General features: G+C 38.4%; 1 protein-coding gene across 1 annotated transcript in view; it reads right to left on the bottom strand.

The window, feature by feature from the left end:
• Positions 1–3,689: 3,689 nt before the first annotated feature.
• The window catches only part of LOC104119952 (patatin-like protein 2), a 37,205-nt gene continuing 20,977 nt past the window's right edge, over positions 3,690–19,917 (bottom strand). Inside the window, exons 3-6 of the mRNA XM_070201695.1 lie at positions 6,104–6,339; positions 5,275–5,577; positions 3,977–4,152; positions 3,690–3,862 (exon numbers count right to left, since the gene is read on the bottom strand). Coding sequence (XP_070057796.1) covers positions 3,787–3,862; positions 3,977–4,152; positions 5,275–5,577; positions 6,104–6,339 — 791 coding nt within the window. The 3' untranslated portion in view covers positions 3,690–3,786. The remainder of the gene's footprint in view (positions 3,863–3,976; positions 4,153–5,274; positions 5,578–6,103; positions 6,340–19,917) is intronic.

Genomic DNA, 19,917 nt, shown 5'->3' with positions numbered 1-19,917 from the left:
CACGTGGTCGGAATTTAATTTCGTAAAGTTCGGAGTTGATTTGGAAAGAAAATTCTCATTTCGAAAGCTTTAAGTTGGAAGAATTGACTAAGGTTGGAATTTTTGAGTAAACGACCTTGGAATCGGATTTGAAGGTTCCAGCAGGTTTGTATGTTAATAAGTGTACGAGTCATATAATAAGTGATGTGGGGTCTAAGGAGAGCCCTAAGTCAAGTTGAAAATTACATGATAGACTAAAGTTCCAAATAAGTACACACAAAACCTAACTTTAGACAAGCATGCCTATATATATAAAAGGAGTTATATGGTGAACAACCTATCAAATGAAAGATCTTCGAGTCTAATTTCTAACGCTTTAAACTGTTAGTCATTCGGATATTTCTACAAGGAGTTATGGACGTTTTAGTAAAAGGTGTCCAGCAGGGGAAAACTTGTAATACGAGGTACAACTTGCACATCCAAGGTACAACTCGCTGAAGCACATGTGCCTATATAAGGCAGTCACAGGTAGCAGCCATTTGTGGGGATTTTCTTGAGCTAGAGATTGGTTCTTTCATGGTGGATTCGACCTTAGGGACTACTTAAGAATACCAGGTGAGTGTTTTTGGATATTTTATGTTAATAACATCCTATTAACACTAGTATTAACATCCTTCAATCTTTGAAATCCGTAGAAATCTTTCAAGTTGTTCAAGAACACCAAATTTTCCAAACATTGGAATTTTAAGGAAAAACTTCAAGAAGGTAATACTAATGCTTCAATATCATTTCTTATGAGTCGGTGAGAGTAATTCTAATATTTATTTCAAGTTGTTATGGTTGGATAATTGATTTCATAAACCCTAGTTCATGGCATGAATAATGTTCTTGAGAAAATGAGGGAAAGATAAATAATGTTCTTAGAAATGATATTAAAGGATGCAATGAACCTATGAGATCATTTTCTAGCTTAGTTGGAAGTGTTCAACTAAGTAATCACCAAATTGAATGTTTTGGAAATGTTGGTTAAGGAAGACGATGAATAGTAATTTGGCGGTGTTGGAGAATTAATGTAGTATCATTGATGATTTCAAATGGGTTTTAAATGATAAGAATGGAGTTGAATGTGCTAGTAAGTAAACCAATTAGACGATTTGAGCTGGAGGCTTGTAGCCAACTTGTGAGCCATAAATGGATGTTGACAAATATTTTTGATTCATATTTTGATTGTAATTGGGATTGTAATTGTAGATATCAAATTGTTGGTAGCGTATGAGCATTTTAATAAATGTTACGATGTCGGAGGAGGATTAAAAGCTTGTAAATATTAATAAAGCGAAAGCGAGTTTTGGAACGTTAGGCGTCGGTCGAGTTATTTGAAAGGCTTGGGAGCCGGCTATGGAACTTCGGAGCGAGGTAAGTCTTTTGTCTAACCTTGTAAGAGGAAATTTACCCCTAGGTGATTTAAATTAATAATTATTGCTAATTATGGGGGCTATGTGCGCACGAGGTGACGAGAGTCCGTGCGTAGCTACTAATATTACTAAGTTCGGGTAATTTAGAACTCAAATCATGAATTACTTGTGATAATTGCATCTTTCAGTTAACTGAATATTGGAATTTTTGTTGTAAATTGTTAGAGGAAATAATAAGAGAATGAAATTTCACATATTTGAATTTTTGCTCAAATTATTTAACTGTTGCTATAAACTGTACATCATGGTGTGTATCTTAATAAAAATAAATATATTCTCATTTCGGAGGTACATAAGAAAATGTCATCCTTTCTTGTGGAGCGGGCCGAATGCCTCGGCAGTATAGATGCATCTATGGATCACGCCGCATGTCCCTCAACAGTGTACACGACACTATGGATCGGGTTGTACGACCTCGACAGAAATCGTTTCTAATAATAATAATTACACGATACTTTGATATTATATTGCAGCTTGTGAGGCTAATTGATAAATTGGACAGTATTGGAATTGAGAGAATTAATTATCTCTGCTTATTAAGGAAATTATTGTTAATCATATAAATCATGTTGATTTAATATTTTTATTTTTCATATTATTGACCCTTAGTGAGTGTTAAAGTCGACCTCTCATCACTACTTTTTCGAGATTAGGCTTGATACTCATGGGGTACACGTTGTTTACGTACTCATGCTACACTTGCTGCACAGTTTTTGTGTAGGAACATATATGTCTAGCGGGCTTGTGGGCGCAGAGGTGTGGTTAATGCGGAGACTTAGGTGAATTGCATTCCATATTACGATCCGCAGCCAGTATAGTCTCATTTAGAGTTATGTATATTTTTCCTGTCTAATTTGTATTCCGGACAGTTGCTGTATTTTATTTTATATTTCTAGTAAATGCTCATGCACTTGTGACACCGAGTTTTGGGATTGATTATGGGTTGTTTAGTAATTTAGTTGCTGAGTTATTTATCACTTAATCTATGAGTTCTATCTTTACTATTTAATTGAGAAAATTTTGATTTCAAAAATACTAAAATGGGTAATTAAATTAATTAGTCAAGGTTGGCTTACCTGACAACGGTGTTAGGCGCCATCACAACCTTTAATGGGCTTTGGGTCGTGACACTTATTTAGGGGAGCAGGGTTCTAACAGTCAAAATGACTGGTTGGGTCGTTACATCAATATTTCAAATTTATCTAAGGAAGCAATCCTAACACCAATTATTTTACATTATTTTGAAAAATATATGTCGATTTCCGAAAATTGACAAAAAAAATAAAGAAAGCACATTTGAGCCAAAAGTTCGCCATTAAGGGTGTGTTTGGTATAATGAAAAATATTTTCTTGAAAAACAAGTAGTAATCTTACTCATTTTCCGGTGTTTGGTACGCAAATTAAGGAAAATAAACTTCTCAAGAGTATTCATAAATTATAATTTAGATACGATAAACATGAAGCCATAAACTTTCGAACCAACAACCTTCCGAACCCACAAATTTCATAAACTTCTTAACCGCTAAACTTTCGAACCCGTAAACTCTGTAATTGTTAAACCCACAAACTTTCAAACACATAAACCTGCGAACTCAGAACTTTGGAACACGTAAAATTTCGAACCTGTAAACTGAAAAATAAAAAAGCCAGAACTAAAACGAAAAAACAGAAAATTAAAAATACAAAATAATAATAATAATAATTTTTTGTGGGGGGGGAGGGGGGATTGGGGTGGGTGAGTGGCTTAGAAAAACGAAAAAATAAACAGAAAATTGAAGTTGGAGGGGGTTGGGGTTAGATGTGAGGGTAGGTGGAGTTTTTGGAAAATATTTTCCTAACTTTTTCTAGGGAAGTCATTTTACTCTAATTTCGAAAAAATGTGATATCTAGGAAAATATTTTCCAAATTATTTTGTGCAACCAAACAATGAAAAATGGAAAAACATTTTCCGTCATACCAAACACACCCTAAGTGACATGATTTTGACTGCTGAATTTTGCGAAACGTAGTTCTTTATCTTATAAACGTGTTGCATATTCAAATAATGACATGATTTTGATTAATTTTCCAAAAATGTAATTCTTAACCTTATAAACGTGTTTCAAAAACAGATTTTTAGCAGACACAACAAACAATATCATGACTTGCTGTTCGTAGCTGTTAATATTAGGTTGTTTTTAAAAGTCAACAACTTTTGTTATAAAATAGAAAATTGTTATCTTGCACCTTTGAGACTTATCCAATTCATTCCCTATAACAAATTAAAGCTTTAAAGTAAATACAAAGCTAAATAAAGACAATGATTTCTTCTGTGCTCCAAAGAAATGATGTGCTACTCTGAGGTTTTGTTTGTATGAGGTGACTTGGAATCCCAGAGTCTTTTTTCTTCTAAAAGTACCTTCGCAAACCTGTCAAATATAATATAAATCAATTAATTAATTAACACGAAATACTTTTCTTGGTATTAGTATTACTATATACAACTATATAAGATGGTAATGTTCAGAAGAGAGTTGAATTACCTTTTCAAAGTTTCTTCATTTGTGCCACCATTTTCGCATTGTTCAGATAGGCCTGTTTGCAAATTTACCCTTGAAACTGGTTTCTTCAATAAAGTTTTCCCTATTTTTACCAATTTGTCCATGTTCTCTTTGGTTGCTATATCAACAGAGGAGTCTGTTCCAATTAATGTGTCATTCTACAATTGATGAACAATATAATTATCTTAGTCAATATAAAGTCATAAGATCTAAAACTTTCCTCTCTTTTTTCCAATATTATATTTGAAAGAGTTTGACTAATATACACGGCACTAGTATACAGAAAATTTATATTATAGGTCGCTCAAAAGCTAATTACAACTAATTTTTTTATTGCAAGCATGAAATGGTATAACTTGCAAAACATGATAAGTAACATGATACAACAGATATTATAACAACCTTTTACGCTATTAAAGTATAATTAAATTTTATTTGAAAATAGGTGGATCTCCAAACAAAGCAGCTTCAACTGTATGTCGACTAAACAACATCAACAGCAACAACGACTAAGTGAAATTCTACTAGTGAGGTTTGGGGAGGGTAGAGTGTACGTAGACCTTACCCCTACCCCGAAAGGATAGAGAGGCTGTTTCCGATAGACCCTCGGCTCAAGAAGACGAAAAGACGACGAAAAGAGGCAATATATTAAAATGTATTAAAAGGTTATTCAATCAATTGTTTTTATGTAGCAAACCAGGACAACCCGCAATCAAGGAATAGAAGCTACCATCCCCGGGGAGATTCTATTATCTCTCTACACAACTTCTCATCTAACAGCAAAGAAATTTAGTGGCGGATGCAGGATTTTCACTAAAGAGGTTAAAAAAAAATTAAATAATTTAAAAAGACTGTGGCCAATGGGAATTAAACGAGCAACCTCACAAAGGTTTTGAACCCCCCTGATCACTGAGCTATGCTTTTGGACTGCGTTAAGGGGATACAAAATATAATATATAGAGGCATAAAACGAATTTTGCCTGATATTTATAGTGTACCCCTTTCGTACCCTAAATCTGCCCTTGCCAAGAATAAGATAGTTAAGACACTCAAGTTGTCGAATAATTTAGGATCAAATGAGAAAATCAATCCGAAAAGAGAACCTCAATAAGATAAGTTAATCGGAGTTCCCGAAAGGAGTTCCACCATTTAATTGACTCTTACAACCTTAGTTGGTCTTGGGCAACAAAGATCAACTTTAAGGACGAAAAGGGCGATCCATCTATTAATACCAATCAGTACTTCTTAGAATTTTTATTTTTAAGCTTATATAATTGTACCTGAATACGAAGGTAATTTTCTTCAGACTGAAGAGCTTGGAAAACAACAGAAATATGAAGATCAACCAGATCACCACTGGCTTGAGTAAAAACATCCACAATTGGAGTTGAACCTCCATTAAGAAGCCATCCCAAAATACCCCAATTGGATGCAATTTTAGCATTATATTTCTGTTCCACTTTTGCTGATCCAGTGCCTATAGATATCACCAAAAACCTTTCATAATTAATGGGTTTGATTGGGAAGAAATCTGGGTTTCCAGTCATTATTTGATGGGTCACTTCGCTTGTAGCAACAAGGGCCTGAAATAGCAATTGCCAAATCATATACTCCTATATAGATTTCCAACTATACAAACCTCACATGTAAGGGGGGAAAGAAAAAAGAGAAAGAAGGATATATATAATGCGTTTGGTATGGCAGAAGTCATTTTTTGAAGAAAACAAAAATGATATGAACTATTTCTTAGAAAGAATTTATGGTGTGTTCGATTGGAGAGTGAATTATTTTTTCAAAAAAATATTTAGGAGTATTAAAGTTGATAGTAATATTAGCAAATCTGAGATGTTTCGATGAAATTTTGAATTATAAAGATTAATAGTATGTTCAAGAGCGGGATAAATATCAAGAATTGAGATAATTGGGAAGGGAAATGGCTTCCGCACAAAAGTGAGGATCGTCATTTTCCCTCTTTAATTTGATGGAGAATATTCTCTCCGTAAAATTTTCCATAGCAACCAAACTTCAGAAAATGACTTATTTTCTTGTAAACATTTTGGCCATAAACTATAGTAAAAATAAAAAATAAAAAAAATGTACTGTACGCACTGGATTGTTAGCTGCTACTCCACCATCGACAAGATTGAACTCATGAAAGTTGCCATCTTTATCTTGGGTCTGGAAATAATGTGCAGGAAGATACGTTGGAGCAGCTGATATGCTGATGCATATATTGGAGAGCCGAGCATCCATTAATGGTTTTACTCTGGCCTGTTGGCATTTCGAAATTATATATGTTAGTCTTTTCCTATATATATTTAGATATCCATCAGTTGAATCAAAACCTAGACAAAAACATTTTCACATAAATTCAGAGGTAAAGGGAGAAAAAGGACGTCAAAAGTGGAGAAAATTGTTGGCTGTAGATTCTTGATATCAAAAGTAGGAATGACCACATTAGTCAATATCTCATGCAACACAGTCTCCACATTGACCGGATGTTGATCGCATGTTGACTTATGTGTAACGACCCCTGAGAATTTTTGCTAAGGAAATTAAGCTTTTGTGGTGCCGAGGCAGATCAATTAGTACAAAGATTATAGAAATTTCTCGCCGCAGCTCGGACCTTTTGAGTTGAACAATGCACCGGGGAGTAAAGAAAAATTTGTGGCAAAAAAATGCGTTTCTGCGATCCATTATGCGACCACGGAATCACTCTGCGGACGGCATAATGGCCGTAGAGTGAAGCAGTTGTGAGGCAAGATTTGAGGAAAATATATGGTGCATTATGCGACCGCAGACCCGTTCTGCGGTGCATTATGCGACCGCAGACCCGTTCTGCGGTGCATTATGTGATCGCAGAACAGGTCTGCGAGCGGCATAATGACCGCAAACGTGTTATGTTATCGCATAACTGCGTCGGGACTTCCATTCTTTCTAATTTTTTACCCGACCCAACTTCGATTTATAGCCCTTGAAGCTCATTTTGGAGCAAAAATCTGACATTTTTAGAGACTGGAGAGTGTTCTAGAGAGAGGAAGAAGCTCAAGTGCTTTGTTCATCAAGATCTTGTTCAAGCTTTGAAATCCAACAAGGAAATATAACAAGATCTTCACCCAAGAGGTAAGGTTCTAACCCCTAGTCTTCAATTTCGAGTTTGGGTAAAGATGGGTGATTAAGAGTATGATTCTTGGGTGTAAGAGTATTATTTATACCTATCAATAAGGTTTATGGACAGATTGTTGAGTTCAAATGGGTAAGGACTGGGTTGAAAATGGTAGAAATCTTCAAAGACTTTAATTGAAGATTTGAGAGTCAAGTTGATGTGGGAATTTGGTGAAATTTGTATGGTTGGACTCATGGTTGGATGGGCGTTCATATTTTGTAACATTTATCGGGTTCTGAGACGTTGGCCCCACCGGCGATTTTTGAGTTAATTTCAGTTTTTATTGAAAAATTAGTATTTCTGTATGGAATTAATTACAATAATTGGTATTGACTGAATCGAATTAATTGTGGCTAGATACGAGGCTTTTGGAGACCAATTCTCATGGAAAGGGCATATCATAATAAAGAATTACACGGTTTAAGGTAAGTAACAGTTCTAAATTTGGTCCCGAGGGTATGAAACCCTGGATTATGTGTTTTGTGATTGATTGATTTTGAGGTGACACATATGCTAGGTGACGGGCGTTTGGGCTTGCACCGTAGGAATTGTGACTTGGTCAAATTCCATGGGACTATGTAGTTGAATTATCTATTGATATCCGTACATTCTCTACGTGTTAGGAAAAATTGAGCTGAGACTCGTATTAAAAATCATGCTTAGACATATATTGTTATTATTGGTACCCATTGGGCTCATTTCTATGGTTGAATTATATGTTCAAATTGTAATTTCACACTCAGTCATGTTTATTCATTTCATATCATATCTCAGTCTCTGTTGCTATTTATTGATGTATCATATTATTATTTTGGGCTGATTTTCATGACATCTTGAGCCCGAGAGACTGGAGAGATTGATGACTGGGTGAGGCCGAGGGCCTAATTATGAGAATATTTATAGATCGGGATGCACGCCGCAATATGTTTTTATTGATTTATGCCATGATTAGCTTGATATAGCACTTGGGCTGAAGGAGCCCCTCCGAAGTTTGTACACACCCCTAGTGAGAGCAGGTGCCTACTGAGTGCGAGTGCCGAGTGTGAGTTCCAAGTGCGAGTACCGAATGCCGAGTGATGAGTGACTATGAGGAAAGAGTGACTGTGAGGTTGGAGTGAATGGGAGGACTGAGTGACTATTACTCTGAGAGGATGCATTGATTTCATTATTTGCTGCATTTCAGCTGTCATATATCACTATTTTAGAAATTTCGGAAAAATATTATTTTCTGTTTCGGTCAAACTTGATATGAAATTTCAGTGAAATCTTAAATGTTGAACTTGAGAGCATGCCTACTCTTTTATATTGGAAAGTATTGTATTTGGACTTAGCTGAGAAACTCGTCACTACTTTAAGTTCTTTATTTATTATTATTACTTACTGAGTTGGTTGTACTCATACTACACCATTCACTTCGTGTGCAGATCCAAGTGATCCCGGATACAGTGGGTGTTGATTCTTTCATACAGTCGATTTTTTTGAAAATTCTGAGATAGCTGCCATATTTCGCAAACCTTGTCTCTCCTTCCATATCTTTTTCTTTATTGTATTTGGTCTCAGATTATTATAGACCATGTTTTCCAAACTTGTAATGTATAAATTCTCATGTACTCAGTGACACCAGATTTTGGGAGTGTTTGTATAGGTTATTGAGAGACTTGTGGATTGTGTTTAAATATTATATTTTCAAACTTAAAAAGAATTATGGGTTTTTGATGTTATCGGCTTGCCTAGTATCAGGATAGGCGCCATCACGACAGGTGTGATATTTTTGCCGTGACAAGTTGGTATCAGAGTCTAGGTTACATAGGTATCACGAGTCATGAGCAGGCTTAATAGAGTCTTGCAGATCGGTACGAAGACATCTGTACTTATCTTCGTGAGGCTACCCAACCCTTAGGAAAACTAAAATTCTTTTATTCTATTCTCTCACATATGGTGAGAACACGTACTACCGGATCGGACGATCAGCAACCAGTGCCACCAGATGGGGCCGCAAGAGGTCGGGGCCGTGGTAGAGGCCGAGGTAGAGGTCGAGGTGTCGCTCGTACAGCAGTTGAAGCAGCACCTGTAGCACCACCAGTTGCTCCAGCTTAGGAGCAGATTCCGGATGTAGTTGAGCCGACGGGACTCGCTTAGGCACCAGTTGTGCCCATTGAGATTCCAGGTCTACAGGAGGCTTTGACTTAGATATTGACAGTTTGCACTAGCCTTGCTCAGGTGGTTTCGGCTCAGGCCGCACCAACCACTTCTCAGGCCGGGGGAGGTACTCATACCCCTGTTGCCCATGCTCTAGAGCAGGTAGTGCAGGGACTTCAGATACCGAGGGCACTACCAGCCCAGCCAGCTGCAGCTGCTCAGGCCCCGATAGTCCCCGTTGTGGTAGATGATGAGCAGAGGAGACTTGAGAGATTTGGGAAGCTTCGACCTCCATCGTTTAGCGGTGTTGAGTCAGAGGATGCTTAGGGTTTTATGGATAAGTGCCAGGGGATGCTTCAGACAACGGGTATTTTGGAGACAAGTGGGGTCTCGTTCACTACTTTTCAGTTTTCTGGGACTGCCTTCAGATGGTGGGAGGACGATGAGAGGAGCAGGCCGGTCGGTGCAGTACAACTTACATGGCAAGAATTCTCCGTTCTTGTTTTGGAGAAGTTTGTTCCGCAGTCTCATAGAGAGGAGCTGCACAGATAGTTTGAGCAGTTACGTTAGGATGGAATGTCTGTGACACAGTACGAGATGAGATTTTCTGAGTTGGCTTGTCACGTTATTTGGTTGGTTCCCACTGATAGGGAAAGGATTAGGAGATTCATTGATGGCCTCACATATCAGTTGCGGTTACTTATGACTCTGGAGAGTGTATGTGGTGCTACTTTTGAAGTGGTAGTTGATATTGCTCGGCAGATAGAGATGGTTCGTAGTCAGGAACGTAGAGAGAGGGAGGCCAAGAGGCTTTGTGGTTAAGGTGATTTTAGCGGTGTTCCTTTAGGGGGTCGGTTTTACCGCTGTAGGGGTCGTCCTTACAGACATGCTCAAACGCTTCGTCCAGTTCACCGTGGTGCATCATCGAGCCATGGTTCATACAGTTCTCATCAGGGTCAGCCATCCCTTGGTGCCCTCCCAGCCCAGAGTTTGTGCTGTGCCTCTTTAGTTTAGGGTTCATTTGCACCGGGTGCTTCTAGCAGTTATTCTGGTTCTTGGGGCCCGATTCAGTCCGCACCACCACCAGTATCGGGGAGCTGCTTTGAGTGCGGAGAATTTGGGCATATGTGGAGGCAGTGTCCTCATCGCTCAGGAGGTCCATTGCAACAGAGGAGTCAGACTACGACTTCAGCACCAGTTACTTCTCCACCAGCCCAGCCAGTGCGGGGTGGGGGTCAGTCAGCTAGGGGTCGCCCAAGAAAGGAGGGGGGGGACGGACGATCAGGTGGCGGTCAGGCCCGATTCTATGTTTTTCCTGCCAGGCCAGATGATGTTGCCTCATATGAAGTGATCACAGGTATTGTCTCAGTGTGCCATAGTGAGGCTTCTATATTATCTGACCCTGGTTCTACTTATTCATATGTGTCATCATACTTTACTCATTATCTGAATATGCCCCGTGAGTCCTTAGTTTCACTTGTTCGTGTATCTACACCGGTGGGCGATACTATTATTGTGGACCGTGTGTATCTATCATGTGTGGTAACTATTGGGGGACTGGAGACTAGAGTTGATCTTTTATTGCTCAATATGGTTGATTTAGATGTAATTCTGGGTATGGATTGGTTGTCTCCATGTCATGCCATTCTGGACTGTCACGCAAAAACCGTGACGTTGACAATGCCGGGGTTGCCAAAGGTTGAGAGGTTCTCTATATTATGTTCCTAGCATGGTAATTTCTTATTTGAAAGCCCAACATATGGTTGGGAAGGGGTGTTTGTCATACTTGACTTTTGTGTGAGATGGTGATGCAGATACTCCTACTATTGATTCAGTACCATTAGTGAGAGACTTTCCTGATGTATATCCTGCAGACCTGTCGCGTATGCCGCCCGACAGGGATATTGATTTCGGTATTGACTTGGTGTCGGGCACTCAGCCCATTTCTATTCCTCTGTATCGTATGGCACCAGCTGAATTGAGAGAATTGAAAGAGCAACTTCACGAACTCCTTGATAAGGGGTTTATTAGGCCTAGTGTGTCACCTTGGAGTGCACCAGTTTTATTTGTGAAAAATAAAGATGGTACTATGAGGATGTGCATCGATTACATGCAACTGAATAAAGTTACAATCAAGAATAAGTATCCTTTGTCGTGTATTGATGATTTATTTGACCTACTTCAAGGAGCAAGGGTATTCTCCAAAATTGATTTGTGATCTGGGTACTACCAGTTGAAAATTCGGGATTCGGATATTCTAAAGACGGCATTCAGGACTCGTTGTGGTCACCACAAATTTCTTGTGATGTCATTTGGGCTAACCAATGCCCCAACAACTTTTATGCACTTGATGAATAGCGTATTCCAGCTGTATCTTGACTCATTTGTCGTGGTATTTATTGATGATATCATGGTGTACTCACGTAGCCAGGAGGAGCATGCTCAATATTTGAGTACTGTACTACAAAAGCGGAGGGAAGAGAAACTTTATGCCGAATTCTCTAAGTGTGAGTTCTGGCTTAGTTCGGTAGAATTCTTGGGACATATAGTGTCCAGTGAAGGGATTTAGGTGGATCCGAAGAAAATAGAGGCAGTTTAGAGTTGGCACAAACCATCTTCAGTTACTGAGATACAGAGTTTTCTCGGCTTGGCTGGTTATTATCATCACTTCGTGGAAGGTTTCTCATCTATTGCATCGCCTATGACTAAATTGACCCAGAAAGGTGCTCCGTTAAGGTGGTCATATGAATGTAAAGAGAGCTTTGAAAAGCTCAAGACAGCTTTGACTACAGCTCCAATATTGATGTTGCCTACGGGTTCAGGGTCTTATACTGTGTATTGTGACGCGTCGCGTATTGCTCTTGGCGCAGTGCTGATGCAAGGCGGTATGGTGATTGCCTATGCGTCAGACAGTTAAAGGTACATGAGAAGAATTATTGGGTCCATGTCCTTAAGTTAGAAACTATTGTTCATGCCTTGAAATTTTGGCAACATTATTTGTACGGTGTCCATTGTGAGGTTTATACCGATCACCAGAGTCTGCAACATCTGTTTAAATATAAGGATCTTAATTTGTGGCAGTGAAGGTGGTTGGAGTTGCTTAAGGATTATGATGTCACCATTCTCTATCATCCTGGAACGGCCAATGTGGTGGTTGATGCCTTGAGTCGTAAGGCGGAGAGTTTGGGAAGCTTAGCATACTTAACGGTAACAGAGAGGCATTTAGCCTTCGATGTTCAGGCCTTGGCCAACCAGTTTGTTAGATTGGATGTTTTTGAGCCGAATCGAGTTTTGGCTTGTATGGTTTCTCAGTCTTCTCTTTATGATCGTATCAGAGAACGTCAGTATGATGACCCCCATCTGCTTGTCCTTAAGGATACAGTTCAGCACGGTGATGCCAAGGAAGTCACTATTGGAAATGACAGTGTATTACGAATGCAGGGCAGGCTATGTGCGCCTAATGTAGATGGCTTGCGTGAGTTGATTCTCCAGGAAGCGCACAGTTCGCGGTACTCCATTCATCCAGGTGCCGCGAAGATGTATCAGGATTCGAGGCAGCATTATTGGTGGAGGCGAATGAAGAAAGATATAGTTGAGTTTGTAGCTCGGTATTTAAATTGTCAACAGGTAAAGTACGAGCATCAGAGACCGGAAGGAGTACTTCAAAGACTTGAAATTCTGGAGTGGAAATGGGAGCGCATTACCATGTACTTCGTAGTTGGGCTTCCACGGACATTGAGGAAGTTTGATGAGGTTTGGGTTATTGTAGATCGATTGACCAAATCCACGCATTTTATTCCAGTTGGTACTAATTATTCTTCGGAGCGGTTGGCTGAAATCTATATCCGCGAGATTGTTCGCCTACACGGTGTGCCGGTTTCAATCATTTCAGATCGGGGCACCCAATTTACATCACAGTTTTGGAGAGCAGTGCAGCGAGAATTAGGCACACAGGTTCAGTTGAGTGCAACATTTCACCCTCAGACAAATGGGCAGTCCGAGCGCACTATATAGATATTGGATGATATGCTACGCACTTGTGTCATTGATTTTGGAGGTTCTTGGGATAAATTTATGCCACTCGCGGAGTTTTCTTACAATAACAGCTACCAGTCGAGTATTCAGATTGATCCGTATGAGGCATTATATGGGAGACGGTGTCGATCTTCAGTTGGTTGGTTTGAGCCGGGTGAGGCTAGGCTATTGGGTACTGACCTGGTTCAGGTTGCTTTGGAGAAGGTTAAAGTGATTCAGGAGCGGCTTCGCACGGCGCAGTCTAGACAGAAGAGTTATGCCGACAGGAAGGTCCGTGATGTTGCTTACATGGTTTGAGTTGAACAATGCACCGGGGAGTAAAGGAAAATTTGTGGCAGAAAAATGCATTTCTGCGGTCCATTATGCGACCACAGAAGCACTCTGCGGACGCATAATTATCGCAGAGTGAAGCAGTTGTGAGGCAATATTTGAGGAAAATATGCGGTGCATTACGCGACTGCAGACCCGTTCTACAGTGCATTATGCGATCGCAGAACAGGTCCGCGGTTCACATAATGACCACAGACCGGGTCAGTCACGCCCAGTTTTGGAGGCCAAATTATGCAGCCGATATGCGAACCGCATACGTGTTATGTTATCGCATTACTGCGTCAGGGCTACTATTCTTTCTAATTTTTGACCCGACCTAACTTCGATTTATAGCCCTTGAAGCTCATTTTGGAGCAAAAATCTGAGATTTTTAGAGAGAAGGGAGAGTGTTCTAGAGAGAGGAAGAAGCTCAAGTGCTTTGTTCATGAAGATCTTGTACAAGTTTTGAAATCCAACAAGGAAATATCACAAGATCTTCACCCAAGATGTAAGGTTCTAACCCCTAGTCTTTAATTTTGAGTTTGGGTAAAGATGGGACATTAAGAGTATGATTCTTGGGTGTAAGAGTATTATTTATACATATTAATAAGGTTTATGGACAGATTGTTGAGTTCAAATGGGTAAGGATTGAGTTGAAAATGGTAGAAATCTTCAAAGACTTTAATTGAAGATTTGAGGGCCGAGTTGGTATCGGAATTTGGTGAAATTTGTATGGTTGGACTCATGGTTGGATGGGCGTTCATATTTTATAACTTTTGGCGGGTTTTGAGATGTGGTCCCTACCGACGATTTTTGAGTTAATTTCGAATTTTTATTGGAAAATTAGTATTTCATTATGGAATTAATTACAATAATTGGTATTGACTGAATCGAATTATTTGTGGCTAGATACGAGGCTTTCGGAGACCAATTCTTGTGGAAAGGGCATAGCGGAATAAAGAATTACACGGTTTGAGGTAAGTAACAGTTCTAAATTTGGTTATGAGGGTATGAAACCCCGGATTATGTGTTATGTGATTGGTTTTGAGGTGACACACATGCTAGGTGACTGGCGTGTGGGCGTGCGCCGTAGGAATTGTGACTTGGTCAAATTTCATGGGACTGTGTAGTTGAATTATCGGTTGATATTTGTACATTCTCTATGTGTTAGGGAAAATTGAGCTGAGACTCGTATTAAAAATCATACTTAGACATATGTTGTTATTATTGGTATCCATTGGGGTCATTTTTGTGGTTGAATTATATGTTCAAATTGTAATTTCACACTCAGTCATGTTTATTAATTTCATATCATATCTCAGACTCTGTTACTATTTATTGATGTATCATATTATCATTTTGGGCTGATTTTCATGACATCTTGATCCCGAGAGACTGGAGAGGTTGAGGACTGAGTGAGGCCGAGGGCCTAATTGTGAGGATATTTATGGATCGGACTGCACGCCGTATCATGTTTTTATTGATTTATGCCATGATTGGCTGGATATAGCGCTTGGGCTGAAGGAGCCCCTCCGGAGTCTGTACACACCCCCAGTGAGCGCAGGTACCTACTGAGTGCAAGTGCCGAGTTCGAGTGCCAAGTGCGAGTGCCGAGTGATGAGTGACTGTGAGGAATAAGTGACTGCGAGGTTGGAGTGAATGAGAGGAATGAGTGACTGTTACTCTGAGAGGATGCATTAATTTTATTATTTGCTGCAAGTCAGCTGTCATATATCACTACTTTGGAAATTTCGGAAAAACATTATTTTCTGTTTCGATCAAACTTGATATGAAATTTCAGTGAAATCTTAAATGTTGAACTTGAGAGCATGCCTACTCTTTTTTATTGGAAAGTACTATATTTGGACTTAGCTGAGAAGCTCGTCACTACTTTCAGTTCTTTATTTATTATTGTTACTTACTGAGTTGGTTGTACTCATACTACACCATGCACTTCGTGTGCAGATCCAGGTGATCTCGGATACAGTGGTTGTTGATTCTTTCACACAGTTAATTTTTCGGAGATTCTGAGGTAACTGCCATGTTTTGCAGACCTTGTCTCTCCTTCTCTATCTTTTTATTTATTGTATTTGATCTCAGATTATTATAGATCGTATTTTCCAGACTTGTAATGTATAGATGTTCATGTACTCAGTGATACCATGTTTTGGGAGTGTTTTCATCTGTAATTGCGAGACTTGTGGATTGTGTTTAAATATTATATTTTCAAACTTAAAAGAAATTGTAGGTTTTTGATGTTGTCGGCTTGTCTAGTATCGGGATAGGCGCCATCACGACAAGTGTGATTTTTGGGTCGTGACACTAAGTAAGCCGATTATAATTACAATCCAAGCCATTTTCTTTTAGAAACTAACAACAAAAATAATTATAAACAACCTCCCAAGACTGGTAATACTGTGTCATGAATTCTAACTGAATACATGAAATTATCTCAAGGATCGAATACTCAATACTGTTTGATTAATAATTAACTGTACAATAAAATGAAAAGACTCCAAGGGACTGCGATGACGAAGTAGCTCTACCTTGAATCCTTGCGATCACACTTTAACTCTGTCCGAGTCCGATATCTCTAATATTTGGCTCTGCAAAAAAAATATATAGAAGTATAGTATGAGTACACCACACTCGGTACCCAGTAAGTATCAAGACTAACCTCAGGTTCACAATGATGAGGTACGGTCAAGACACTCACTAGTCTAATAACCTGTGCAATATAGTATACAAAAATAATAGGAAACAACAATGGAAACAATAATAAACCAGTGATATACACAGTAGGGCAACAAGAACAACATAAATATTGCTCAACAAATAATGAATACAAGTACAACCAATTAATCAAGTTCTTCAAATATAAATCTTTCACCTATAAGTTTTTCAAATAAAAAGCTTTAGAATATTATCCTTTCCAATAAATATATTTTGAATATACTTCCTTCAAATAAATATCTTTTCACTATAATTCTTTTAAATAAATCTCTTTCAAATATAATTTCTTCAAATAAATATCTTCAAATATAATTCTTTCAAATAAATATCTTTAAATATAATTCTTTCAAATAAATATTTTCAAATATAATTCTTTTAAATAAATATTTTTCGAATAAAAGTCACCCTGTGACACAACATTTCAAATTCATAACATATGGGTCTTAGCCCACTTTCATATTTTTACGGCACCTCGTACCATTCTCTCTATCACAACCGCACAGACAACTCACGTGCCAATATAATCATCATTTAACCACGGCACCTCGTGCCCACATTTCATATCACAATTGCACGGACAATTCACGTGTCAATATCATCATTATTTACTCACGACACCTCGTGCCCACAATTCATTTCATAATCCGCCTGCAATAGCCACAGGCTCCCATTTTCAACATAGATCATACTATTATAAAGTTCACCGAAACAACAAGACAAATTGCACAAGATATTGAAATAAACACAAGGAAAATCACAAGATCACATGAAAATTACCAACGCAATAATCCCACATCATCACATATCATCCCTGACAATAACCACCCTTATCTCTCCTATAGCCACCCTTATCACTCCTATAATGGCCTCCCTTATCCCTCCGCCCTGGCAATATCAATAGCCACCCTTATCGTTTCTATAGGCACCATTATCTCTCCGCCCAGACAATATCCAAATGCACATAACCACAGTGAATTTTACCCTTATATCCTCATAATAATAACTCAAATCACACAACAATTAACACGGAATATTATCACGACAACACAACACAATCAACTCCTATCACAATTTGCCCAACAACCACAACCAATTCCAATGATATAGTAAAATCAATAAATTTCTCAAAAATAGTCCAAGGCTCCACACAACATATATAAAACCTCAAACAATCAACAAAGATAGAAAATACTCAGTATAGGGGCAACGCCTTCATTAATCCGAATTCTTGATAATTATATTAACACCTCAGTTTAAACTTATTTCATTAATTATTTGCAGATAGAAAATCCATAATATAATTATTTCCAGAAAATATCAAATCAACAAACTCATGGAATTCACATAAATATTCAAGTAATAATCACATAAAATTGTCATATAAAAATAAATTCAACAAACGAGAATTGAGGCATGACAAATAGATGATTTAATAAATTCCAACAATTATCCAATTTTACTACACAATAATTTCTAAGACTTTAACCCAATAAATTTTGCACATACAAGCCCGAGTACGTACTCGTCACCTCGCGTACACGGCTTTTCACATTTCACAAATGGCACATAAGACTCTATGCCTAAGGGGTAATTCCCCTACTCAAGGTTAGGCAAGATACTTACATTTTTGAAGTTACACCGATATTTCAAAATCGTCTTCTTGCTTGAATTGACCTCCGGACAGATCAAATCTATCCAAATTAATTGTATAACTTCATTAAACTTTATCGGAAATAATTTCGGATAATAAAACTTCGACTTGAAATTTTATTCTAAAAAATCAACAAAGGTCAACACGGGGCTTGCCTCTCGGAACCCGATATAATTTTCATGAAATACAAACACTCATTCCGATACGAGTTCAACGATACCAATTTTATCAAATTCCGATAATAACTCGACCTTCAAATCTTAAATTTTCGTTCTTGAAATGTTTTCCAAAAATCTTATTTTCTTCCATTTTAATCCCAATTAAACGATGAATATAACCATGAATTTATGAAATATAATCACTTTCAGATGTAGGACACTTATCCAAGTCAAAGTCATGAAGAACGCCTCCAAAATCGCCCAAAAATCGAGCTCCGAAATCTCAATCGAAAACGGCGAAATGACCATTTTTGGTCCTTAAATGTTTCTTCCCAGTTTTTGCAATTGCGGACTGATTCTACGCTTCTGCGAGCTCGCTTTTGCGAGACAAATCTCGCATTTGCGGAGCACACTATCCAGCTGAATCCTCGCATCCGGGAAAGAATGTTTCGCTTCTGCGCAATCGCAGAAGCGATGGCCAAAGGTGCATCTGCGGACCTTGCTGCTTCTGCGTTCCAGTGATCGCACCTACGATGTCGCAGGTGCGCAAACTTGTCCGCTTCTGCGATGAGCTGCCAGCCTTCCCGATCTTGCTTCTGCGATGAGCTTCCAGCCTTCTGCGAGGTCGCTTTTGTGATCAAGCTTCCACAGAAGCGAAACTAACAGCTGCTGCCCAGCACAACTTCAGCAACAGAAAACAAATTCCAGCAGCTTTCCTTGTCCGAAATCCATTCCGTTAACCTTCCGAAATCCACCTGAGGCCCTCGGGACCTTAAAAAAATACACCACCATATCCCAAAATACAATACGAACTTAGTCGAGGCTTCAATCCACTCCAAACAACGCCGAAATTATGAATCGCGCATCGAATCGAATTATGAGTTTTTAAATCTTCCAACTTCTATTGCGCCGAAATGTATCAAATCAATCCGGAATGACTTCATATTTTGCACACGAGTCATAAATGATGTAATGGAGCTGTTCCAATTTCCGGAATCGAAATCCAACCTCGTTGTCAAAAATTCAACCTTCGATCAAACTTTTCAAAAATCTTCTATTTTCCAACTTTCGCCAAAATGCGTCGAATTGTCCTACGGACTTCCAAATCCAAATTCGGACATACACCTAAGTCCAAAATTACCATATGAAACTATTGACATCATTAAAATTTCATTCAGGGGTCGTTTGTTCAAAAGTCAACTCTCCGATCAACTCTTTCCATTTAAGTTTCAAAAATGAGAATTGTTCTTTAAATTAAATTCCGAATCTTTCGAAAACCAAACTCGACAACACACGCGGGTCATAATACATATTACGAAGCTGCTCGAGACCTTAAGTCACTGAACGGAGCGTTAATTCTTAAAATGACAAGTCGGGTCGTTACAACATATCTCAAAAGTTTTTCCTTCTTTATTATAGTTTGTGTAAAGTCAAACTAAGATAATCTTTTTGAAACGAAGGGAGTAGGTGAAATTGGTAATTTTAAAAATAAGGCAAACAGTCTACTATCCTACGTTAAAATATACTAATAATGTAAAGTTCTACCGTATTTTGTGTTAGTATTAAATCCTTATACATACGACAAAATAGGCGTGTGATAGTGTAACCCCTTAAATTCTGCAAACAGAAAGCATTATATATAGAGGACATTCAATTAAAGTCCTCTTCATTTTAAGAATATAGAAGGTTACAATGGAAACTTAATTCATCTGGAGTTGAGATTCAAAATACT

Source organism: Nicotiana tomentosiformis, chromosome 4, assembly GCF_000390325.3.
Source record: "Nicotiana tomentosiformis chromosome 4, ASM39032v3, whole genome shotgun sequence".
Classification (NCBI taxonomy): Eukaryota; Viridiplantae; Streptophyta; class Magnoliopsida; order Solanales; family Solanaceae; genus Nicotiana; species Nicotiana tomentosiformis.
Note: the sequence above shows the minus strand (reverse complement) of the source record. Positions and strands in the feature narration are given on the sequence as shown.